This window comes from Macadamia integrifolia, chromosome 9, assembly GCF_013358625.1.
Source record: "Macadamia integrifolia cultivar HAES 741 chromosome 9, SCU_Mint_v3, whole genome shotgun sequence".
NCBI lineage: Eukaryota > Viridiplantae > Streptophyta > Magnoliopsida > Proteales > Proteaceae > Macadamia > Macadamia integrifolia.
This window is the reverse complement of record NC_056565.1, coordinates 20,522,501-20,542,759: the sequence shown is the minus strand read 5'-3', so window position 1 is coordinate 20,542,759 and position 20,259 is coordinate 20,522,501. Positions and strand designations below refer to the sequence as shown.

At 39.0% G+C, this 20,259-nt stretch overlaps 2 protein-coding genes across 3 annotated transcripts; both read left to right on the top strand.

Annotated features, from left to right (window-relative positions):
* Positions 1-1,236: 1,236 nt before the first annotated feature.
* Positions 1,237-8,979, top strand: LOC122089238 (FRIGIDA-like protein 4a). Its single transcript, XM_042658811.1, has 3 exons — positions 1,237-2,190; positions 7,231-7,406; positions 8,095-8,979. Exons 1-3 carry the CDS (start codon positions 1,302-1,304, stop codon positions 8,608-8,610), a joined length of 1,581 nt encoding a protein of 526 aa, XP_042514745.1. The 5' UTR covers positions 1,237-1,301; the 3' UTR covers positions 8,611-8,979.
* A 3,803-nt stretch (positions 8,980-12,782) lies between these two features.
* On the top strand, positions 12,783-18,339 carry LOC122089975 (cysteine synthase-like). Of its 2 annotated transcripts, none has more exons than XM_042659765.1 (11): positions 12,783-13,075; positions 13,852-13,905; positions 14,008-14,117; positions 14,259-14,316; positions 15,004-15,267; positions 15,350-15,487; positions 15,601-15,652; positions 16,191-16,270; positions 17,037-17,096; positions 17,252-17,332; positions 18,064-18,339. In XM_042659765.1, exons 2-11 carry the CDS (start codon positions 13,864-13,866, stop codon positions 18,154-18,156), a joined length of 978 nt encoding a protein of 325 aa, XP_042515699.1. In that variant the 5' UTR covers positions 12,783-13,075; positions 13,852-13,863; the 3' UTR covers positions 18,157-18,339. The 2 variants fall into 2 exon arrangements, with proteins under 2 accessions (XP_042515699.1, XP_042515700.1); XM_042659766.1 differs by lacking the exon at positions 12,783-13,075 and adding an exon at positions 13,278-13,556.
* The last annotated feature ends 1,920 nt before the right edge of the window (positions 18,340-20,259 follow it).

The window sequence follows — 20,259 nt, the reverse complement described above, 5'->3', positions numbered from 1 at the left end:
ACAATTATAAGAACACCCCCTCTGTTTCACCAAATTAGACTCAAATCCCCTACCGTTAGTCACTGTTAAAGAATATACCTTATATGCTGATGTCAGTAATTATATTTGATTCTAAATACCATAATACCCTTATTTAATATAAAATACCTATATACCCTTCTAATAAATTATTATTTCTTTCATCCAAATCGATGGATTTGGACCCATTCCAAGACCTAATTTACTTTCTTCCAAATCGTAATTTTTGGACCACAGCCAATCGGACCTCACGACGACTAGGCGAAACCCCTATGATATGGTCAATCGTGTCTTGGTTTTTGAAACAACTATAGTTCTCGTCCTTCTGTCATCTCTCTTTTGTTATTCCATTTCTGAAATTCCGTTTTCGATTCTGACGGTGGCCCCCAACAACCTTTAAAGCCCCGAGATTTCTCCAGTCCAAACACAATTCCGGCATTTCCAGTCTAGGCACAAACACAAACCTGTCGTCTAGACCTCTCAGCCGAGCTATTCAACGGCGTGAATGAGGCTTGAGGGAAAAACCATGACCGCAGCCGGTGCTGTCCTGTACTGGTCGCGTGGTTGAAGTATGTGGGCAGTGAGTCGGTTTTACCAACGTCTGGTTTTATAGCCTTTCTTATCTCTTTTCAAATCTCCACTTCAGACTGAAATGCGTATGTTCGTTTTTTAAGGTTTGATTTAAATTCATTTCTCCCTTGTTTCTATTCTTTCTCTTTAAATCTAAGCTAAAATCCAATGATTCATCGAGAGTTCATCAAATTCGCTATGGAGCGTAAATAAATTTCTTGCTTCTGCAAGTCCTCTTCCTGTTAAGACAAAGTAGGAGGAAAGGGCAATGGTGGATAATGTAGAATGATGAAAGTGCTCCTTTTTTGTTGTTGAAATGGTGACAGGTAAGGAGAGATGGGAAGAATGGGACAGGTGGAGGTGATTGGAGGGACGAAGATGTTCAATAGGGAAGGTGAGCATAGGTAGGGGTGAAGAGGAATTGGGCTAAATTGAGTTTTAGTGTAAAAAGAGAATAATGATCATTTTAACTCTTGACTTGATGGTAGGGTCTGAATTTAATTTGGTGAAATAAAAAAATGTTATATTCTCAAGAAGTTAGCTTTTCAAAGACGTTGTCCACGTGTAGAGCTTTAATTATCCTACGTCAGCAAGTCCGTACTTTTCCCTTATCTGCTTTTTTGTTTTTACCACCCACTTCCTCCGACGGCTGCTTTTTCAGGACCTCATTTCGATTTCTAGGGTTCCGATCTTCCTTTCCCTTCCTCCCAACAATGGGATCGGTAGCTATTCCTGATCCCGGCGAAATGTTACAGACGAGTTTCGAAGACTTCCAAAGGCAGACGTCCTTGATGACGAGCTGTACTCTTTTATGGAAGGAGCTTTCTGATCATTTCTCTTCGTTAGAGCAAGATCTCCAGAAGAAATCTGAAGCCTTGAAGGTGAAAATAAAAAACCTAGACCATAAAACCAAGGAATCCCTGGATGTCCTGAAGAAGCGTGAGGTTTCTATCGATGTAAATGTGGAACAGGCACTGGTTGAAGTTGAAGAACGCAAGGAGGCAGCACTGAAGGCGTTTCAGAGAACGGGTGGAGAAGAATTTGAGGATAGTGAAGAAGGTATGCTGTTAAGGCTGAGATCTTTTTGTTTGAAGATGGATTCTGAAGGTCTTTGGAAGTTTGTGACTGCAAAGAAGAAAGATTTGGACAAGCTTCGTGCTCAGATTCCTTTGGTTTTGTCTGATTGCATTGATCCACCGAAGTTTGTTATGGAGGCGATTGCCGAAGTTTTCCCAGTTGACAGGCGTGTTGAGAAGAGTGAGCAGTCGAATGATTTGGGTTGGGCTTGTGTCTTGCTCCTGGAATCTCTCATTCCTGTTGTGGCGGACCCTATTCTTGGGAATTCGCGGCCCCTTTTGCCGCCGAGAGTGAAGGAACGGGCAAAGGATATTGCGGAGGCTTGGAAGGAGAGTTTGGATCAGCGTGGGGGAATTGAGAATGTGAAGACGCCGGACGTACACACTTTTCTGCAGCACTTGGTAACATTTGCGGTTGCCTCTAAAGAGGATGCTGATTTGTATCGGAAGCTCGTGATTGGTTCCGCCTGGCGGAAGCAGATGCCTAAGCTCGCTGTTTCACTTGGACTGGGAGATAAAATGGATGGTATGTTGGCCGACATGCTTTTTATTGATTGTTTTTTGTTGTCCCCTTTCTGTTGCTGAATCACTAAATTCCAGTCCAATTCATTCTCTTTCCGTCCGCTCGATGATTTTGGTTTAGGCCTGGATTATGATGCTGGTTCTTTCAAGTCTTAAATATTCTATTTTTCCTTCTTTAAAGCTGGATTGAGGCTAAGGGGTTGAGTGCTTTGATATGACCACAAAGTTGCGAATGTCAGTCTATATATTAGACTGTTTTTAGTTAATAATTTACTTTCATATTGAAGAGAACAATTGCACCCAGTGACCCAAATGTTGTTGATTTATCAACTGCTTAATAGGGGTGGTAAACAATTGGACAGATTTGAGTCGGGTTGCACGATCCACTCTGTCTGTGACTATTTGTTCGACCCCAGTCCTCTTGGAACCAGGATTTCGGGCTGGACTCCAGTCCATGCCTGACCTGGATTTACTTCAGGTTGTCTGTGTCCAGCCCATTAGACTGAATTTCTAAAAAAAGGCTTAAAGAGGGAGAACAGGAAAGGAGAAAACCACGAAGACGACATGCACAGTACAGTTGTACACTCTCAATCAACAACTTTGGCAAAGGAAAGAATAGGAAGAATGAACTAAGAAAAACTAGAGCAAGTGGATTAGTTAAAAGAATAAGGTAAGAAACAAAATCCCTGATATGACGATAGATTTATCTATTGTTTGGTTGCTTCTTTCCTCAAGATTGAAAAAAAAAAAACATTAGGTTTTGGTCATGGATCATTCCCCAACAGAGCTTTAGGATTCCCGTTTCTAAGGAAATTAAAAAAAAAAAAAAATAATAATAATAAATAAATAAATAAAAACAAATTTAATAGTTGGACAACCTATTAAGATCTTGCTAAAGAAAATAATAGAAAAGTAGAAAATTCTAATTATTTTGGCTGTTTCATTGCTGGCTTCACAACCTCACTCTTCTAAACACAACACGACCCAGTGCTGGGAAACCCAATTGGCTGCATTAATGGTAGTTTCATTTCAGTGGAGAATGAAAAGCCATTTCTGTTGACTCAAGCTTCGACGTGAAGCAAAACCAAAAGCTTTAATTAACTCACTTCCGTGTCAGTAAATTATACAAGGTGTATTTTACAACTGTATTTATTATGGAAACATCCCTATGTTCTACGTATTTGTATTAAACTACCCAACAGAATCACCTAATGAAACTTAATCATGTAGGTGGGAAGTGCGCCACACTCGATCCTTAGCAAAGTCTCCACCTTGATTGTAGAAAAGTGAGCACTCCAAGAACTGGTTCTCCTAGGGGGATCATGAACCCAAGCCTATCTGCTTAACCCCGAGAGGTGCTGGCCGCGTCACTTTGGTTCTGGGTATATTGATCTATGGCATGACCAACCCCTATTCTCTCCTTAGGAACCGGATGGAGAGCAATGTGACTAGTTGGTTACTATTGATTGATTCCAGCTCAAGAGCCAAATCCTCTTCCTGGCAATAGATGGGTTCCCTAGCCAGAAGGATAGAACTCAAGAATCCCCCTACGTTCTGATTGATTGCTAACTAGCAAAGTGCAAAGTATCACATCCTTGGAATCAAGGATTAAAGTATCGGTATCAGTCGCCGTATCGGTCGACCAAAATTAAGATACGTATCGGAGGGTATCGTATCGTATCGGAGATACGTTAAGATACGCTAAAGATACGCACATAAATGGATATGAAACACCTTTTTAAACACTTTTGCATAAAAAATTTGTTAAAAAAAAACTATTGATAATATGTATTATGCATAAACACTAAATTGAGGGTATCGCACTAAGAATTCAAGGTTTGTAGTTGTCCTATAAATGTAAAATCCTTGTTCCCAATCTTGATTTCCACTTTAGTTAGAGAAAAATATGACTGGCAGCAACTTAAGAACAAAAACCCCTCAAAAATTCGTGTTTTCTGAAAAAAATACTCATCTTGGCCATTATATGACCGTAGCGCACTGTATCGGTACATACCAATACTCACTGATACGTATTGATCGATACATACCGATACTCACCGATACGTACTGATACTCATCGATACGTACCGATCGATACGTACCGATCGATACATACAAATTCTCATCGATACGTACTGATACATACCGAAACGTATATTTCACATTGATTTTATATTTTTCATAGAGTATCAATACGTATCGATAGTGTATTGGTGCATATCGATATGTATCATAGGATATATATCGATACGAAAGGATTTTAAAAGTTCCATGTATCGTATCGGTGTGTATCGTATCGATCGACTAAATTTAAGATACGTATCGGAGGGTATCGTATCGGTATCGGAGATACTTTAAACCATGCTTGGAATCCTTTGGTATTGCTACTTTGTTCAAGAAGAAAGCAAAATACTTCCCCTCATGTGACTTCCTCCATGCCACTTGTCCTCGTAATGCCTCTTGGGGATGGAAATCTGTTTTCAAAGCTTGGGATCTCCTGAATTTAGGATCCTAAACCCGATTTGATTCTCGAATCAGCTAAGGATCCTCAACCCTAACCTTGATTTTAGGCAGGTAATTCATGTCCGGTCCCGGTTTTAATTGAGTCAAACAAAATCAGTTGAACAGATTGTTCAAAACCTTGCCATCCCTATTGCTTACTAATTTATGTGGAGATAACCAGTTAGCCACCAGAATGATTGTTGGCATATTTAGCGAAGAAATGCTTATGTATTATATGGCTATAGGTTTGCTGCAAGATTCTTGTGGCTTAGAGATCATCATCACCATGAAGGGGCTTTTAGGCTAGCATTTGGTGTAATGGACGAGAATTCAATATGTTGTCCTTTGAAAGGTTTTGGCCCAAAAATTTCAGCTTCTTTATCCCCTTTACTGTTTGTTGTGGCTTTGTGTCTTACTTTCTGGAGTTAGATAGAATCTTTCTTGTTGCTTATGCAAAAAAATAGACGTTGGCCAATAGTCCCCTGCAGACTTTGGAAGCCCAACCCTAAATTTTAAATTTGAACTGTAGCCATTTTGAAGGGAAGAGTCTGGGTGTTGTGAATAGGGTGAACAAACATGTGGCCATTTGAGAGGCTTGCCTGCATGCTCCATCTTTAATCGGATTTGAATCAGCGAATCTTATAAATTTGGGTGCATCTTATTGTAACCAAATTGGTGAACTGAGAAGTTGTAACCTTTATTTGGTTGCTCCTTTTCTTATTTCCAAAATTTCTCGAAGTCAAGGGTAAAGACGAAATTTTACCATTATATCACTCTCAAGATCTTTCACATGTTAAATGATAGGGATTTATCCTCATTGAAAGAAAAAAGCATGTTGTACTGAAAGGGCAAAAAATTAAGGTTACAATTTTTTTTTTCCACCAGCTTTGTTTATATAGCTCTTCGTAAGACTTGGTATGGCATAAGCATAAGACTTGCTTTAGTTTATAACCCTTTAGGATGGGGTATTTCTTCAAGTTTTCTGTAGTACCTTTATTTTGGACAGTAGGGAAAAGAAACCTTGGATTGTTTCAGACTGGGTAATCCTCAACCTGATTTCATTTTTGGGTTGGACCAGGTCAGGTTATGCTGCATCTAATTTGTAGTATTGCAACTTAACCCATTACCACATCTACTACTGATTCAACTCAGTTTCAAATTGAGCTGGGTTTTGGTTGATTCTGCATATACAACTGCTTGAGGGCTGACATTTATTATGCTGAATGTTCTAAAAATTGCGATAGAAATCAGCTGACCATTTGGCTGATGAGTTTAGCTAAGTCTGGTCTGGGTATATCTGAAGTGTATCTGTGGAGTTATCAGACCATGTAGTATGTTGCAGTATTGTTTCTTGTTGATGTACTATATCAATACTTTCAACTTTTTTTTATTTATCAATAAAATAAACCTGGGTGGGGGGTGGGGAGGAGGAATGAATAGAAGGGTCTTGTATAAGAGTGGAATAATTGCACAGGATTTTTGTTTGTCCTAGTAGTGGAGATAAGGCTTTCAAGTAATTGTGGCTTTAAGTCATTACCTTATGTCCTTCTAACCTTCTCTTTGTTGATTTCATTTTCTTCTTAATATTGTTCATCTTGACCCATAAATATTTGAGTGTCCTAGTTAATAATCAAGCAGAGGTTCAGGTGAGTTATAGGAGGTGCCTTTTGCTATGGCTTGAACCAATTCCACAGGTTGTAGGCATGCAAGTATGTCCCTTTTATAATTAGCGGATGTGTGATGGTTCATGTAGAAATTCAAACTTAAATAAATGTAGTAGTTAATTTCTTTTGTTATACATTATTTCATTTTAGGGCAGGGGATTCCTGGCAGGATGCATGGCCCCTGCACCAGTGCTGGGACCAACGACAGTGCACACGCATGGGCATCAACAAGGGTGGGATTTTCGCATGTCACGGGTGGCAGGGCATCATTTCTCTCTCCTCTGTGTCTGGGTGCAGGCGCCATGCAGCCTGGCAGGAATCGTTTTCCTTCGTTCTAATTTATTTCTAGTCATGATAACTACTAGTTAAATTAGGTGGGTTTGGGCTGGGGCTGACAAGTACGGCAGTCCCGTGGATCCACAACCCCATGCCTGAGAAGATTTTATTTTATATCCAAGTAGATGACCTACCCAATAGCAGCCCGTTTATTGGCCTGTCTGGGTTCAGGCAGGTTAGAATGGGTGGATATGGGTGGCTTGAGGGCCGAACATGAGTATTCCACCCATAGTCGTACTGATGGCAGTTTGCATGCATGTCTTGTATCATTTATTAACAATTATAAAAAAAATGTAATTGCTATTTAATGAAGAAAGCTGGAAACTAGGTATTCTTAGAGCGGAGATACCTTATTTTTTGAAGATCTAGTATTTTCCATTTGCCAAAGTATGGTCTCCAAAATGGGCCTGAAATCTACATTGACAAATGTTAATTGGGTAATTTCGATGTTGCGGAAAGGTTCCTTGTTCTTGTGGATACAGTACATTTGTCTGCAGAGATGGATATTCCTCATTCTGTCTTCATGCTTTTGTTACTTGCAGAGATGATTAAAGAATTAATCAACAAGGGACAGCAAGTTGATGCAGTTCATTTTACTTATGAAGTTGGCCTTATGGACAAGTTCCCTCCTGTTCCCCTGCTGAAAGCTTATCTGAAAGATTCAAGGAAAGCTGCAAATTCTATTATGGAGGATCGTAACAAATCTGGCCGAGTAGCTGTATGTATATATATATATATCCCGAATTGATTTCCCTAATTGCTTTCTTTCTTTTTATCTATGTTAATGTGTATGTCTTAAAACTAAAAGTTAAGTCAAATATTTCTTCTAGATATAGAAAATACTAACGAGAACCATTTCCTTTCTCAGTAATGACCCACAAAATTTTCTTTCCCATCAAAGGGAGGTTTTAATATTGGCTTCTTTTGATTCACCAAAAGTTTGGAGAAGTAATCATCTTTGATCTGTGTTTAAATTGTTTGACTGTGTTGACATTGTATGGAGTATTATCATTACTACTATTATTATTACTTTTTATTTTTATTTTTTTGGGTAACGGCGACTATTATTATTACGTTGTCTCAGAAAAATAATCTGAGTTTTACCTCTAACAAACTAGTTCATCTGGTGAGAACTCCATCAATGTAAACAGTAACCAATGCTGCTGGAGTAGTCACTCTCTCGCTTAAGTTGTGGGAAATTCACTTGCAACTAACACTTTTGCGTTATGTGATGGTATTATGGTTAATCTCATGTATTTCTTCAGAGAATAGTAGTTAATATCATTTGCAAGTTTCTTTTATCATTTAAGAGGCACAACAAACTCAGACGAAGATTAAGAAGTTTGTTTTTATGTGATACTGTTTAAGAAAATTAAAGCAAGAGGGTATGTTTTTATTTCGTGCAGCTAGCTGGACGCAAGGAACAATCAGCGCTTCGAGCTGTCATCAAATGCATCGAGGAGTACAAGCTTGAGGCTGAGTTCCCTTCGGAAGGCCTCAGGAAGCGTCTTGAACAACTTGAAAAGGCCAAGGCTGAGAAGAAAAAGCCAGCTGCAGTCCCTGCCAACAAGCGAACTCGTGCAAGCAATGGAGGACCCATGCCTCCTGCCAAGGCTGGTCGTTTGACAAATGCTTATGTATCCTCTTTCCATACACCTGCAGGCCCTACATTCATCAGATCCCCATCCCATGCCCAATACCCTGCTGGGGTCCCAGCTTACTCATACGATCGGCCAGCACCACCTGCCTTATATGGTAGCAGGAGCCCACCAGCTGTTAGGGATCCTTATGCTTACTCACCAGAAGAAGCAGCCCCTCCTGTCATCACTGGGCCTTATCCAGGAGCCCCATTGAATTATCCAGCATATGGAGGTTATGGCAATGGTTTGGCATCAGGATATCAGCAGGCATACTACCGATAAGGACTTGACGTCAAGAGCATGCAAGAAACCGGAAGATAGCAACACTGATGATGACCCTAATCTCATGTCCTTTCAATGGCCTGTCTGTAATTGCTAAGACGCTAACCACTTATTGTAGCCTTCCTTCCCTGCGTGTTATATGATGATGGTTCTACTTATTGCTCCAGGTGATTTTGTGTTTCTAGTCTTGGTTAATCTGGTTTCAGTAGGATGAGTTGTGTTCCTGGTCTTCATAAAACTTTGTAGTAGGTGATTGTGAATGTGACCTGGATGACTGTTTAGTTCAGTTAACTGAGTAAACCCAGGAACCAACCACATGTAAATATATATATATATATATATATAAAATTAGTGTCTAATTATGCTGGATCTCTTCCATTCGCGTCTTTTTCATTATTTTGTTACTATCATGTGGGATACTAGACCTAACTTGCAACCAAACAGTTTCATGTATTCCTGCCCATCAATATAATCTCTGGAGGTAGCTGTTACCTTGTTCCTTATAATGTGTGTGCGGAAAGGCATCTCCAAGGTGTAAGCTGGAGCCAGGGGAGAGAGACGGAGGGAAAGTGGGAGGGATAGAGCAGTAATTGATGTACGTGTGGTGCATCTGGATCTCAGCCTTTCAATTCAGAGCAGAGATACCTGCAAATAATTGGACCTTCCAAAAATCTATCTAGGAAGATAGGAGTCGAACAAAAAAAAAAATGGTTATAGGATGGCAAGTGCTCGACAATTTTCCTCATTGAAAAATATCACACCAAACATGACTGAAATTTAAGCTTGTACTTCATTTTCTAGTACTTGCTAGAAGCCCGTATTGCGATGCAGCATGCGGATTTCTCGAGCTTTTGAGGATAATGGCACTGATGTTTAGAAGAAGAATCACCTTCACCTCAACGGTTCAACTCTCCCCCAATGTATAATCTATGTTATTGGGCGTCGTCAATGATTATTGGTATGGAGAATGGAGAATGGAGAATGGAGAATGGAGCATGGAGCAAAGCATCCAAAGATGGATGATAACCGGGGAGTTGGTCCTGCTTGATGCCTTGAGTTTTTTTGAGTGTAGTTTACCTTTCTCAATTGCTTTCCCCTTGTAGTAGAACTCATCTGGGAGGTCTTGAAATTGAACTCATGGATTCTGATACTTGGCTGGTTTCCTCTGGTTTAGCTCAAGCAAGGAGATAAACAGATGGAGTAAAAGAAAAAACCTTTTTCAACAGAAACAGTTGGCAAGCCAGAGAGTTACTCCTTGCTTGATAAAGGTGACTTCGATGGAATTGAAGAAGTGCGAATTTGTGGCAATCTATGTCAAAAACTTGATAGAGATCCCTGAGAGTTTGAAATATACATTTTGAGTTCCGCAAGAAGAATTCTAAGCAAGCAGGCTACTTTACTCCCTCTCATGGGGATAGTGCCATAGACTCAGACAGCCTTTTCTCACTTCTATTACACATAGTATATAGGGTTGGGTAGAAACAGCCTCTTGACACTCTGAGGGTAAGACTATACTTCTCATCCCCAGACTTCACACATGCGGGAGTCTCGTGCACCAGGTACTCTGTTTCATAGTATATAGGGTTGGGCTGGGTTGAACTGTGCTTTGCTTGACCTGGCATTAGGTTACAAAATCCCAGCCCAGGTCAGCCCTACGGGCTGAAAATCTCAGCCCAGACTGTGATCGGGCTCGAGCTGGGGCTGGCCGGGCCATTTTGATACCCATTATCTTTGGGGTATGTGGAACGAGCCCATGATGATAGCTTCGCTTGCTTCCTTGCCCCTTTCATGGATTTTGGCTTCACTTTCAGTAGGTGCGGCTAGTTACCGTCTTGTAGGGCTGAAAACAACAAATCAATGTAGTGGTGCTAAATTGAAGATCGGAAATAGATTTTGTTTGTTATATTCCACTGATATTTTTGAGTTCAGTTACTTTCAAAATACCCCCTCTTCACCCTTTTCGCGGTCAGGTGCAACTGTGCAAGTACCTGTCCCTTTTGGTTATATAAATATCTTTCTTTACCTTTTTATTGGTCAGGTGCAAATACTTGTCTACTTCATTTATATAAATATCCTTCTTTACCTTTCAAATGACAATAAGTGACACAAGTATTGATATCTGCACGGATGTTGAGAAATTCAACTCGATATTTTCCTCTTAAAAAAAAAAAACCTTGATATTTTCCCGGTTCGTTCAGGAAGAATGATATGCTGAAAATAGAGGACAGCTAAGAGGCTTTAGTTGGTGGTGCTATTTTCCTTACCAATATTTAACCGCTGTTGTGGAAAAGGGACTAATAAGTGATCTAAATATTCAACATAATGAAGCGAAAGTTAGGCCCCATATATTTGATGCTAAAATTAGCGAATCCTAAATCAGGTTGGAGCCATCGGCCATAAGGATTGTGTACTCCAAAATGGAAATTTGAGCTGACTCACACTTTTATGGGTTTTTTCTGCCGTTATGCTAATGAAGTATAACATTTTACTAGTTACCACATGGTAATACATATGTTCCTCCATGTAATGGGGGACTAGATAAACATTTTATTGGTAAAATTTCAGTTTCAAATGAGTAGAAAAATTAGTTAAAATTACAAAGATGTTATTTTGTATTTTATATTCAAATCAATTTGATGGCATTTTGGTAATTTTACTATGACTTTGAATATGAGTTTGAACCATTTTCCTTGTTTACTTGGACTAAAATTTGATCGTTGAGATGCATATGGGGCTCTCTATCATATGGATTAATTCGTGTACTGTCAAGTGATAAATAATAAAATATTATACTTCACCACGGAAAGTGACGCTTAGAATTACCTTATTTTTATATTTCCTTCTATTTGCCTTGGAAAATAAAATCGTGTGGTGAGAGTGGAAATACTTAGGATGAAGAAATTATCTTCACTCATTGATTATTATGCTCAAATAGGACTATTGGGACTAGAAATGTTATATTTCATCCCAAATCGATTAGAAGTTGATTGGTTCAGCCTAGACCAAATTGAATTGAACACTTATTGAGTTGGCTTTGATCTGAAATCCTGATAAAAAACAAAGAAATCAAGTAAACATAAAAGGATTAAATTAAAATTAGTTTTTAAATTATTATAGTACGAGAGAGGATTCTCTGAGCAAGGAAAGAGTACCCTTTCACATTTATAATTTTAATTCATATGAGAAGGCACAGTGTACACTAGAGAGCCTTTTTTCCTTACTGTACATATATAAAAAGTCAAGCGTTTGACGCCCTTGTGCCCAAACATAGCACACAACCCTAGGCAAGTGCACGACGATCATTACATGCCCCTGTGCCTATGGCGCAAGGCCTTTGTCGGACATAAAACTTTGTCTTTGTATTAAAATTCAAAACCAAATTAAACCAACCTGATACCAAACAAGTAAAAGAAAAATCAACCCAACCTTATACAAACACAAAACTAGGGGTGAAAGTTTGGCCCTGACAACCAGAACTCGCCCTGACCTCGAACAGGGCTTGGGCCAAGTTTTCTGACCCGGGTTAGGGTTGAAAAACCTCAACCTTGGGTTAAGTTTGAAAACCTCAACCTTGGGTCAGGTTTGGGTCGGGGTTGGGTTGAGGCCCGAAATTTAACTTTAAAATTTTATATTAGAATTTGGGGCTCTTATTGGTATTTTATTTTTCTATAATCTTTTAATATAGAATATAATTGGTTCAAAAAGGTCAATCAAAGTTAATCCAACCATTGCAAAAGCTAGGGTTAATCCAACCTAGCCCTACCCAACCCGACCCAACCCAGTCCTGACAGGGTCAGTTAGGGTCGGGTTGGGCTTGGGTTGAATTTTGAGGACCTTGGGTTGGGTTAGAGTTTTAAGAAACCCGGCCTAACTCGATCTTGTTTCACCCCTACCCAAAACCAATCTTCTTATTACCAGACCGGTTTCAATTTGACCCAGTTGGGAAAAAGACCGTTTCAGCCCGATCGAACCGACCCAACTGACAACCTTTGAAAGGGCAATTTGGGTATTTCACGGATAATAGGGTAAATGGGAGTATCACCATTATGGCATCTAGTGATGGGTTCCCTTCACCTACGGCAGAGAAAATTCATCCCCTGGCGTCCACCAAAATAGAAATCTAAAGCTGGAAGCGTGGTACATCATCAACCATTAGGTCATTCCTTTGCCAACCAATAGCCCACTTAATTTGACTTAAGACGTTGAGGGCTTGAGGCTGCAATCACACCATTTGACCTGCGAATTCTTTTATTTCCCAGGTCTCATAATTTCAATCTCGTTCTCGGCACGAGCAAACTAGTGGGGAACAGAAAGAAGGGGGCTGGTCCCAGTTGCTGTGAATGACCTTTCCTGCCCAATTTCTTTCTTGATTGGGATAGGGTTTCGTTAATCTGAGTCTTAAAGAGTCGTCTTCAGTGCATCACGTAGTCCTCGCTCAGTACCGATCATTTCTGTTAAAAAGAAGGTTTTTTTTCTTCAACGTTGATTACGTAAAAACAATTATATTTTCCAGAATCTCTGAACCAGAAAAATTTTCCATAGTAGTTGTTGCTAGCTTTTTTTCTGAATTTCGATCTTCTGTAATGTCTCTGTCATATCATATTCAGATTCTTCAATTCGAACTTTGAATAAAATTATATGCAAACTTGGTCTGTGAAAATGGGTCAGAATATAATTTAAATTTCTATTTGGTTTTACTAAGACTACCTACCAAATGCATCTTTTCCTGGGTATTGCAGTAAAACCAAAATCGAATTTTGATTTTAGGAGAAAAGTGATCTTGTAATAAATTGGACCTTTGAGACGTTCTTCTTTCGAAATCATATCCTTAACAACTCCTCAATAGAATTGTTGAGCTAACGTGCGTTCAGTGAGAATTGCAGCTATAAAAGCCGTTTTGGATATCGGTTTCTTACGCTATTGAACGATCTCTCATTGAAGTTTTGGTATTTCTTACGAAAATTTGGCCTTTTTTACATATTTATATGGTTGTGTTTGCATTGCTCTACGACGCTTTGGGAAGTAGGAATTTGCGAGTTCTGGATTTTTTTTTCCTTTATAATAATTTTATCTTTCAATTTCAACTCCTATCACCGGCATTTGGGTCTTCCCGTTTTTTGATTAAATTTTCGCTTGATTGGGACTGGGTGTGGGATTCGTTTCTGATATTGTTTTTTATTTATTATCTTGATCCTTGAGAAATTGTATCTTATTTCTTCTTTTTCTTTTCTACTTCTGCAGTAATCTGAGAAGATGGCGGAGGAACGGTCTGCAATCGCAAAAGATATTACTGAAGTAAGTTGCCTCCATCAGTGTGGCTTTCCCTCCCGACCTTTTCTCTTGGGTTCTCTCTGTTATATTCATTTGTTTTAATATTCTCGGTGTTGGCTTGAATAGTTGATAGGGAATACGCCGTTAGTATATCTCAACAACATTGTGGATGGCTGTGTGGGCCGTATTGCTGCCAAGCTAGAGATGATGGAGCCTTGCTCAAGTGTTAAGGACAGGTATTAATCCAGTTTTCGCTTGATGGCTTCATAAATTTTTATTTTTCTATATTCCAATTTAGTAAGTGTAATGGTGACTATGGTCATCACCACTGTAATTTTCATTGAAAATTCAATCCCTGATTTCATTCCAACTTGCAGGATTGGGTATAGTATGATCACTGATGCAGAGGAGAAGGGCCTCATAACACCAGGGAAGGTTGGTTGACTCTTTTGCCCTTCTGTTAGGCCTATTCCTCTACCCCACCCCCCACCGCCGAAACCAAGAGAGGGGGGAACTAGAGGGAGGAAAAAATCCCTCCATGGGTTTGGTTAATTTGTGGAACTGTAGGGAGATGCTTATCTTTCCATTTTATCACTGGACAATTACTTAATCTCAATGGTCATTCAGCTGTAGCGTTTTTAGTTCCATGTCCATTCTAGCATTATAGTGGTTTAGATGTATTTTAGTTCCCCTGTTATCTAAACCATCCTTGAGTACAGAGTCCAGAACAATCCAACCATTTTTGCATTTCATAATAAGTATTACATTTGTGAAATATTTTCCAGAGTGAGGAAGTCGCAGAATTGGGCTTTAATTTTTCCTATTATGCAAAAAATGTGGCAAGTATCATGTGAATTTCAGTCAGTGAACAGCTAGCATGAATCAAGAATGCTTTTAGCAACTTTCGAGTGAACAAGACTTGTTTCACTACATAGTAACATACAAGGGATGTCGATAGTCTGCATTAATCAACTTTGCATGGGCATCCCCAAATTTGATTTTGTTCACAGGTTAATTACATGAAACGGTAACTAGCAGGAAATTTTTTTTTTTCTTAATGTTATTTCGTGGAACCTAATGATTTCCTTGGTTATAACTGTGTCGTAATGATGATGGCTGAAGAGTGTCCTCATTGAGCCTACTAGTGGTAACACCGGTATTGGGTTGGCCTTCATGGCAGCGGCTAAGGGTTACAAGCTTATCATTACAATGCCTGCTTCAATGAGTCTTGAGAGGAGGATCATTCTCCGAGCTTTTGGAGCTGAGTTGGTCCTCACAGATCCTGCTAAGGGCATGAAGGGGGCTGTTCAGAAGGCAGAGGAAATTTTGGCAAAGACACCTGATGCTTACGTATTGCAGCAGTTTGAAAACCCTGCCAATCCCAAGGTATTTGTCGTTCAGTATCTTGTGCAGATGTGTGAACTGCCCACAACGGCCTGCTAACAAATTTTAATTGACCTTCTTCTAGATTCACTATGAGACTACTGGACCGGAGCTTTGGAAAGGCTCGGGTGGGAAAATTGATGCCCTTGTTTCCGGTATAGGTACCGGTGGTACAATAACAGGTTCGGGGAAATTTCTTAAAGAGAAAAACCCTAATATTAAGGTTAGTCTGATCATATTGTATGAACAGGATCCCAGTGTATTACTGACTCATTTACCGTACACAAATTTCTCATTTCTTGTTTTCTGGACATGTTTTTGTTCCTGTTCTTTTAGCTATACGGTGTGGAACCAGCTGAAAGTACAGTGCTATCTGGAGGAAAGCCTGGTGAGGAAAATTAAATGTCTTACATTTATGATTTATGATCTTTTTGTGCTGTTCCATCCTATTGTGAGTGGATTCTGGTACTCTTTGCATGTTCTTGTGTATATTCTTTATGGATCCTTGGTAGAAAGGGGGGGGGGGTGACACATGAATTCTTTTTGTAGATTCTTATTTGTTGTTCAGAATGTTAAATTAAGGTCCTGTGAAAAAGGGGTTATGTAGTAGTAAGATTTGATGCCTAATATATGAGTAAAAAAATGTGCAGTTATTTCATTTTAAGTATTTAAAAGGATTATAAATTACCATTGCGTAAAATGATATTAAATGACAAAAAGTTCAGGAGAACTGGTTAATCTCTACCAATTGCTGAATATCAGGTAATTGTATTGAATGTTTTTACATCTCCCCTGTTTTTCTTTGGCAACTTCTATTAGGTTATTTTGATTACTAGCTAATTACAGTTGAAAGCTATGGTTCTTTATTTACTCAAATTGAGTTAATACTTTTAACTGTTCTCTCAAGTTGATGCATTCTGTGTTAGGCCCACACAAGATCCAGGGTATTGGAGCTGGTTTCATTCCCGGGGTATTGGAAATTGATATCCTTGATGAAGTTGTTCAAGTAAGCCTCCTGACTAGGAACTTGTCTTTCATGAATCTGTCAACTTTTCTGTGAATTCGGTGGTGTTATAAATCGTCATTCATTGCATACCTCAATTGAAAGTGGTTAGCAGCAACGTCCTTTTCAAATAAAAATAGTTGTTCCTCTTCTTGATGGAATTGCATGTTTAAGATTTTATTAACTTGCAACTGACTTATTCTGGAGAAATGTTGTCATCAACATACCATCCAGGCATCCACACACTACACACACAGTGGGTGCACAAACACACATATAAAGACAACAAAACTGGGTCAAAGTATGCCTTCTACTAGCTGTGCAGAAAATGGTATATTTAGTTGCATGAAGACTACAATATCCTAAAAGCATCTTATGGGAATGTCAAAATTTTTCCAACCGATCACTACCATTTATCTGGTTGCAACAGAGGCCTATAAAAAAACATATTTTTGGTCTAGCAGGTGACCTGCACATGGGAAGGGCCTCAGGAATTGGGCCTTTTTTGCTGGTTGACAGTTTGAGTGGTCAGGAGCTCATGCTTTGTTGCTCAGTCACACACGTATATCAATCCACTAGCAATAGCATGCCAGAATTTTACTTCATCGCTTATTATTGTAATTCTGGTCACTTATTATTGTAATTCTGATGAATCTTTATGAGAAGTGTACTTCATTTCATGCTTGGATTCCCAGGTGTGTTTAATCATTAGATCACTATTAGTTTACAAACTAACAGTTGCCAACTGTCATGTTTCTGTGATTTCTAGATATCAAGTGAGGAAGCTATTGAAACTGCAAAGCAGCTTGCACTGAAAGAAGGTTTGCTGGTAAGTTTGCTACCTCATTAAAATTTCCATTGATGGGGTCTTCAAGACTAGCACCTTGGTATTTGGACTACCACATTAAATCTCCTGTCTGTAGTTGGAGTTCTGTGATTGCTAGTCTTTGAACTTCTGATGATTTTTGGGATAAATGGTAATAGGTTGGAATATCTTCTGGTGCTGCCGCAGCTGCTGCAGTTAAGATTGCAAAGAGGCCAGAAAATGCTGGGAAAATGATTGTGGTAAGTATTGCTATAGACGGTTTCTTTTTTTTTTTTTGAGACAACTCAAGGGCTGATTTTGATGCAATTAACATTCTGAACTATATGATTTAAAGTGTCTTGAAGAAAATATGAGAAACATGGGCAACAGGTTTAACTTTGTGCTGAAAATGCTGCGTCATTGTAGTATTATAGATCTCTTTGGCTGATCCCATTGAATTGTGGATTCCTTCTGCGTGCTACTGGTTAATATTGTTCGAAATTTCACATCTGAGCTGAACCTGGCCATCGTTCAATCTGATGATATATTTCTTGGATGAATTCTATCTCTGAAATCACAAAATCAGTTTCATTATCCAACTTATCATCAATTTTGTTGATTATTAATAGTAATATGTAAGACTCAAATGACCAATTTGTAGTTTAGGATTAATTTACTGCTGTGGTTTATTGCCCATCATCCATCTAAGAACTGGGCCATTATTTGAGACTATAGATCAAGCTTTCTTCTCATTATGTAATCTTCACCGAAGCCAACCCCTCCCCTCAGATTCCCTGTTGCATTTCATCATTTGAAGTTTTAAATGATGAATTTTATTTCCTTTTGTTGTCTTGTTAACAATGAACTAATTTCTGTTGTGAATAGTGATACTTGAAAATTTATTATTCACCTATCCCTGTTCTTTGTTTATCTTTTTTCCTTGAACTGTGTCTTCACAAGTCATATTAATCCCCTTTGTCATGCTGTACAGGTTGTGTTCCCCAGCTTTGGAGAGCGTTATCTGTCCTCTGTGCTGTTTGAATCAGTGAGGCGTGAGGCAGAGAACATGACTTTTGAGCCTTGAGATGTTATTCACCTAATTCTTTAGGATTTTAGCTTAATCTGCTTGTTGGGTCTTAAATGTGAAGCAAGATACCAGTAGGTGTTGGGTTTGTTTTCTGTTTCTTCTTGGTTCTCAGTACATCTTCTTGGTTCGAATAATTTTAAGCATTTCATTTGATGAAGAAAGGGGTTTCTTTTTTCTGTATCTCCTCTCTTTATGGTGAGGTTCCTCTCTTTGCGACTTGGGTTTCAGTAAACAACATAAAGCTAGAGGAAGTACTGGTGATTACCTATTCTGATAATAATTCATTCGACCCTCAAAGGGATACACCTTTTCTGACAGAAAAAAGGAAGATTAAGGTTTTCAAATGTTCATCCCTTAAGCCTTGAGGAACATGTTGGGCGAGCTAGTGATGCGACGGTTAAGTTGCACTATTGCAACATGTTGGTCACAGGTTCAAAACTTGAAAACAGTCTCTCCTACGAAGCAGGGGGTAAGGCTGTGAACATTTGCCCCTCCTAGACCCTGCAGTAGTGGGAACGTCATGCACGTGGCTGTTCTTTTTATCCCTTAAGTCCCTTAAGCCTTGAGGAACCTAATTAAGACAAATTTGATTGTCATAGATTCTTTTATTTAATGAGAAACCAAACTTCTATTAAACTAAGCAGAAAGAAAGTCATCAAACATCATAGCAAATGAGTTTGCCAAATTAGAAATATTTGTGCTCTGCTTTCAAGGTCTTGTAGGGGTTTGGTAAATCCAGTTCATGTAACAATCCATGGAAATGGTTAACAATGGTGTTTGTGGATTTTGCCATCAATCTACATAGAATGTGCTCAGTAAGTAATTTTCTTTAAGGATCTTTGCCCGTAAAGCATGTAGATGAGATTTCAATCTCTATCCAAGTTTCAAAAAGAGAGTCCTGTGTATGGTCTTTGCTTTTCCTGAAGCCCCCACCTTGACTCACAGTCACAGGTACCAACTTTTTTTTCCTGTGCTGTCTACATTCCAAGGACTTGCTTGTAACCTGTCTAGTAGAACCTATCTCAATTGTTTTCTATCATGAAAGATATTTATTTTCATGAATGATTGTGTCTTTCAGAATAATTCCAAAGGAGCCAGCCACTAAAGACTTGACTCAACACTCCAATTTGCACAATTGGAGTGGACCAAAACGCTTTAATAATCTTCCAATTCCAATCTGAATTGTTGATTTGTCATGTCACTAAAAAGTAATCTCCCTTTTTATCTCTCTTTTGGTGGTGAAAGTCTTGAAAGATGAAAGATATCATTAGAGTTGGACCAATCCAAAGCAATCTAGGTGAGCTCAACAATGACAATCCGTAAAAATGGCGCTCCCTCCTAGTAGGCAAGTCCGGAATGAAAGCCTTCTTGACCATCGATTAATTAATCTACCTCGGACTCCGAACTCTAAGCTTCCAGCTTCTGAGCTCCAAGTCCTAAGCCTTATATTACTATTACAGTTGGTAAGCTTGACCCCTTCTCTTTCATTCTCAAAAGCAAGAAGCCTTTCACTCTTTCAATAGGCTGAAACTAACCTATCTCATTAGAATCCAGCATTGTAACTAGAGCCTGAGACAACTAGTTATTCTTTTGAAGTAGGAATGAAAGCAAGCCTTTCGCCCCTTTCTTGAATCAATACGATTTCTTCCCTAGTAATTAATGTGGAAAAGAATGTTGCCTAGTGACTGATCGCATAGTCCCTGCATCTCAGACACGTGAGTGATCTCTTGCCCTTAATCAATGATAAAATTACTAACACATATCCTGTAGCCTCATAGACTTGATATTGGAAGTGTATGATTCGACATGTGCCATAGTTTTGTTATATGGAAAAATAGTTTATGTGGAAGAGTGTGGTTTCTGCACCTAGACACATAGGGGTGCAAAATGAGCATCCCATGCCCAAATTTTCTTCAAGCCCCATGAAATGTAAAATGATATTCTTGTTGATGCTACCTTGTGTACTCCCATTGGTCCTAGTGCATGTGTAGGAGCCACACTCTCCAAAGGAAATACTTTCCCATTGAATATTTAGGAAATGATCATCTACCACATGTTAATTTTGCAACTCCAATTCAATAACTTTATTGGAAGGAGGTT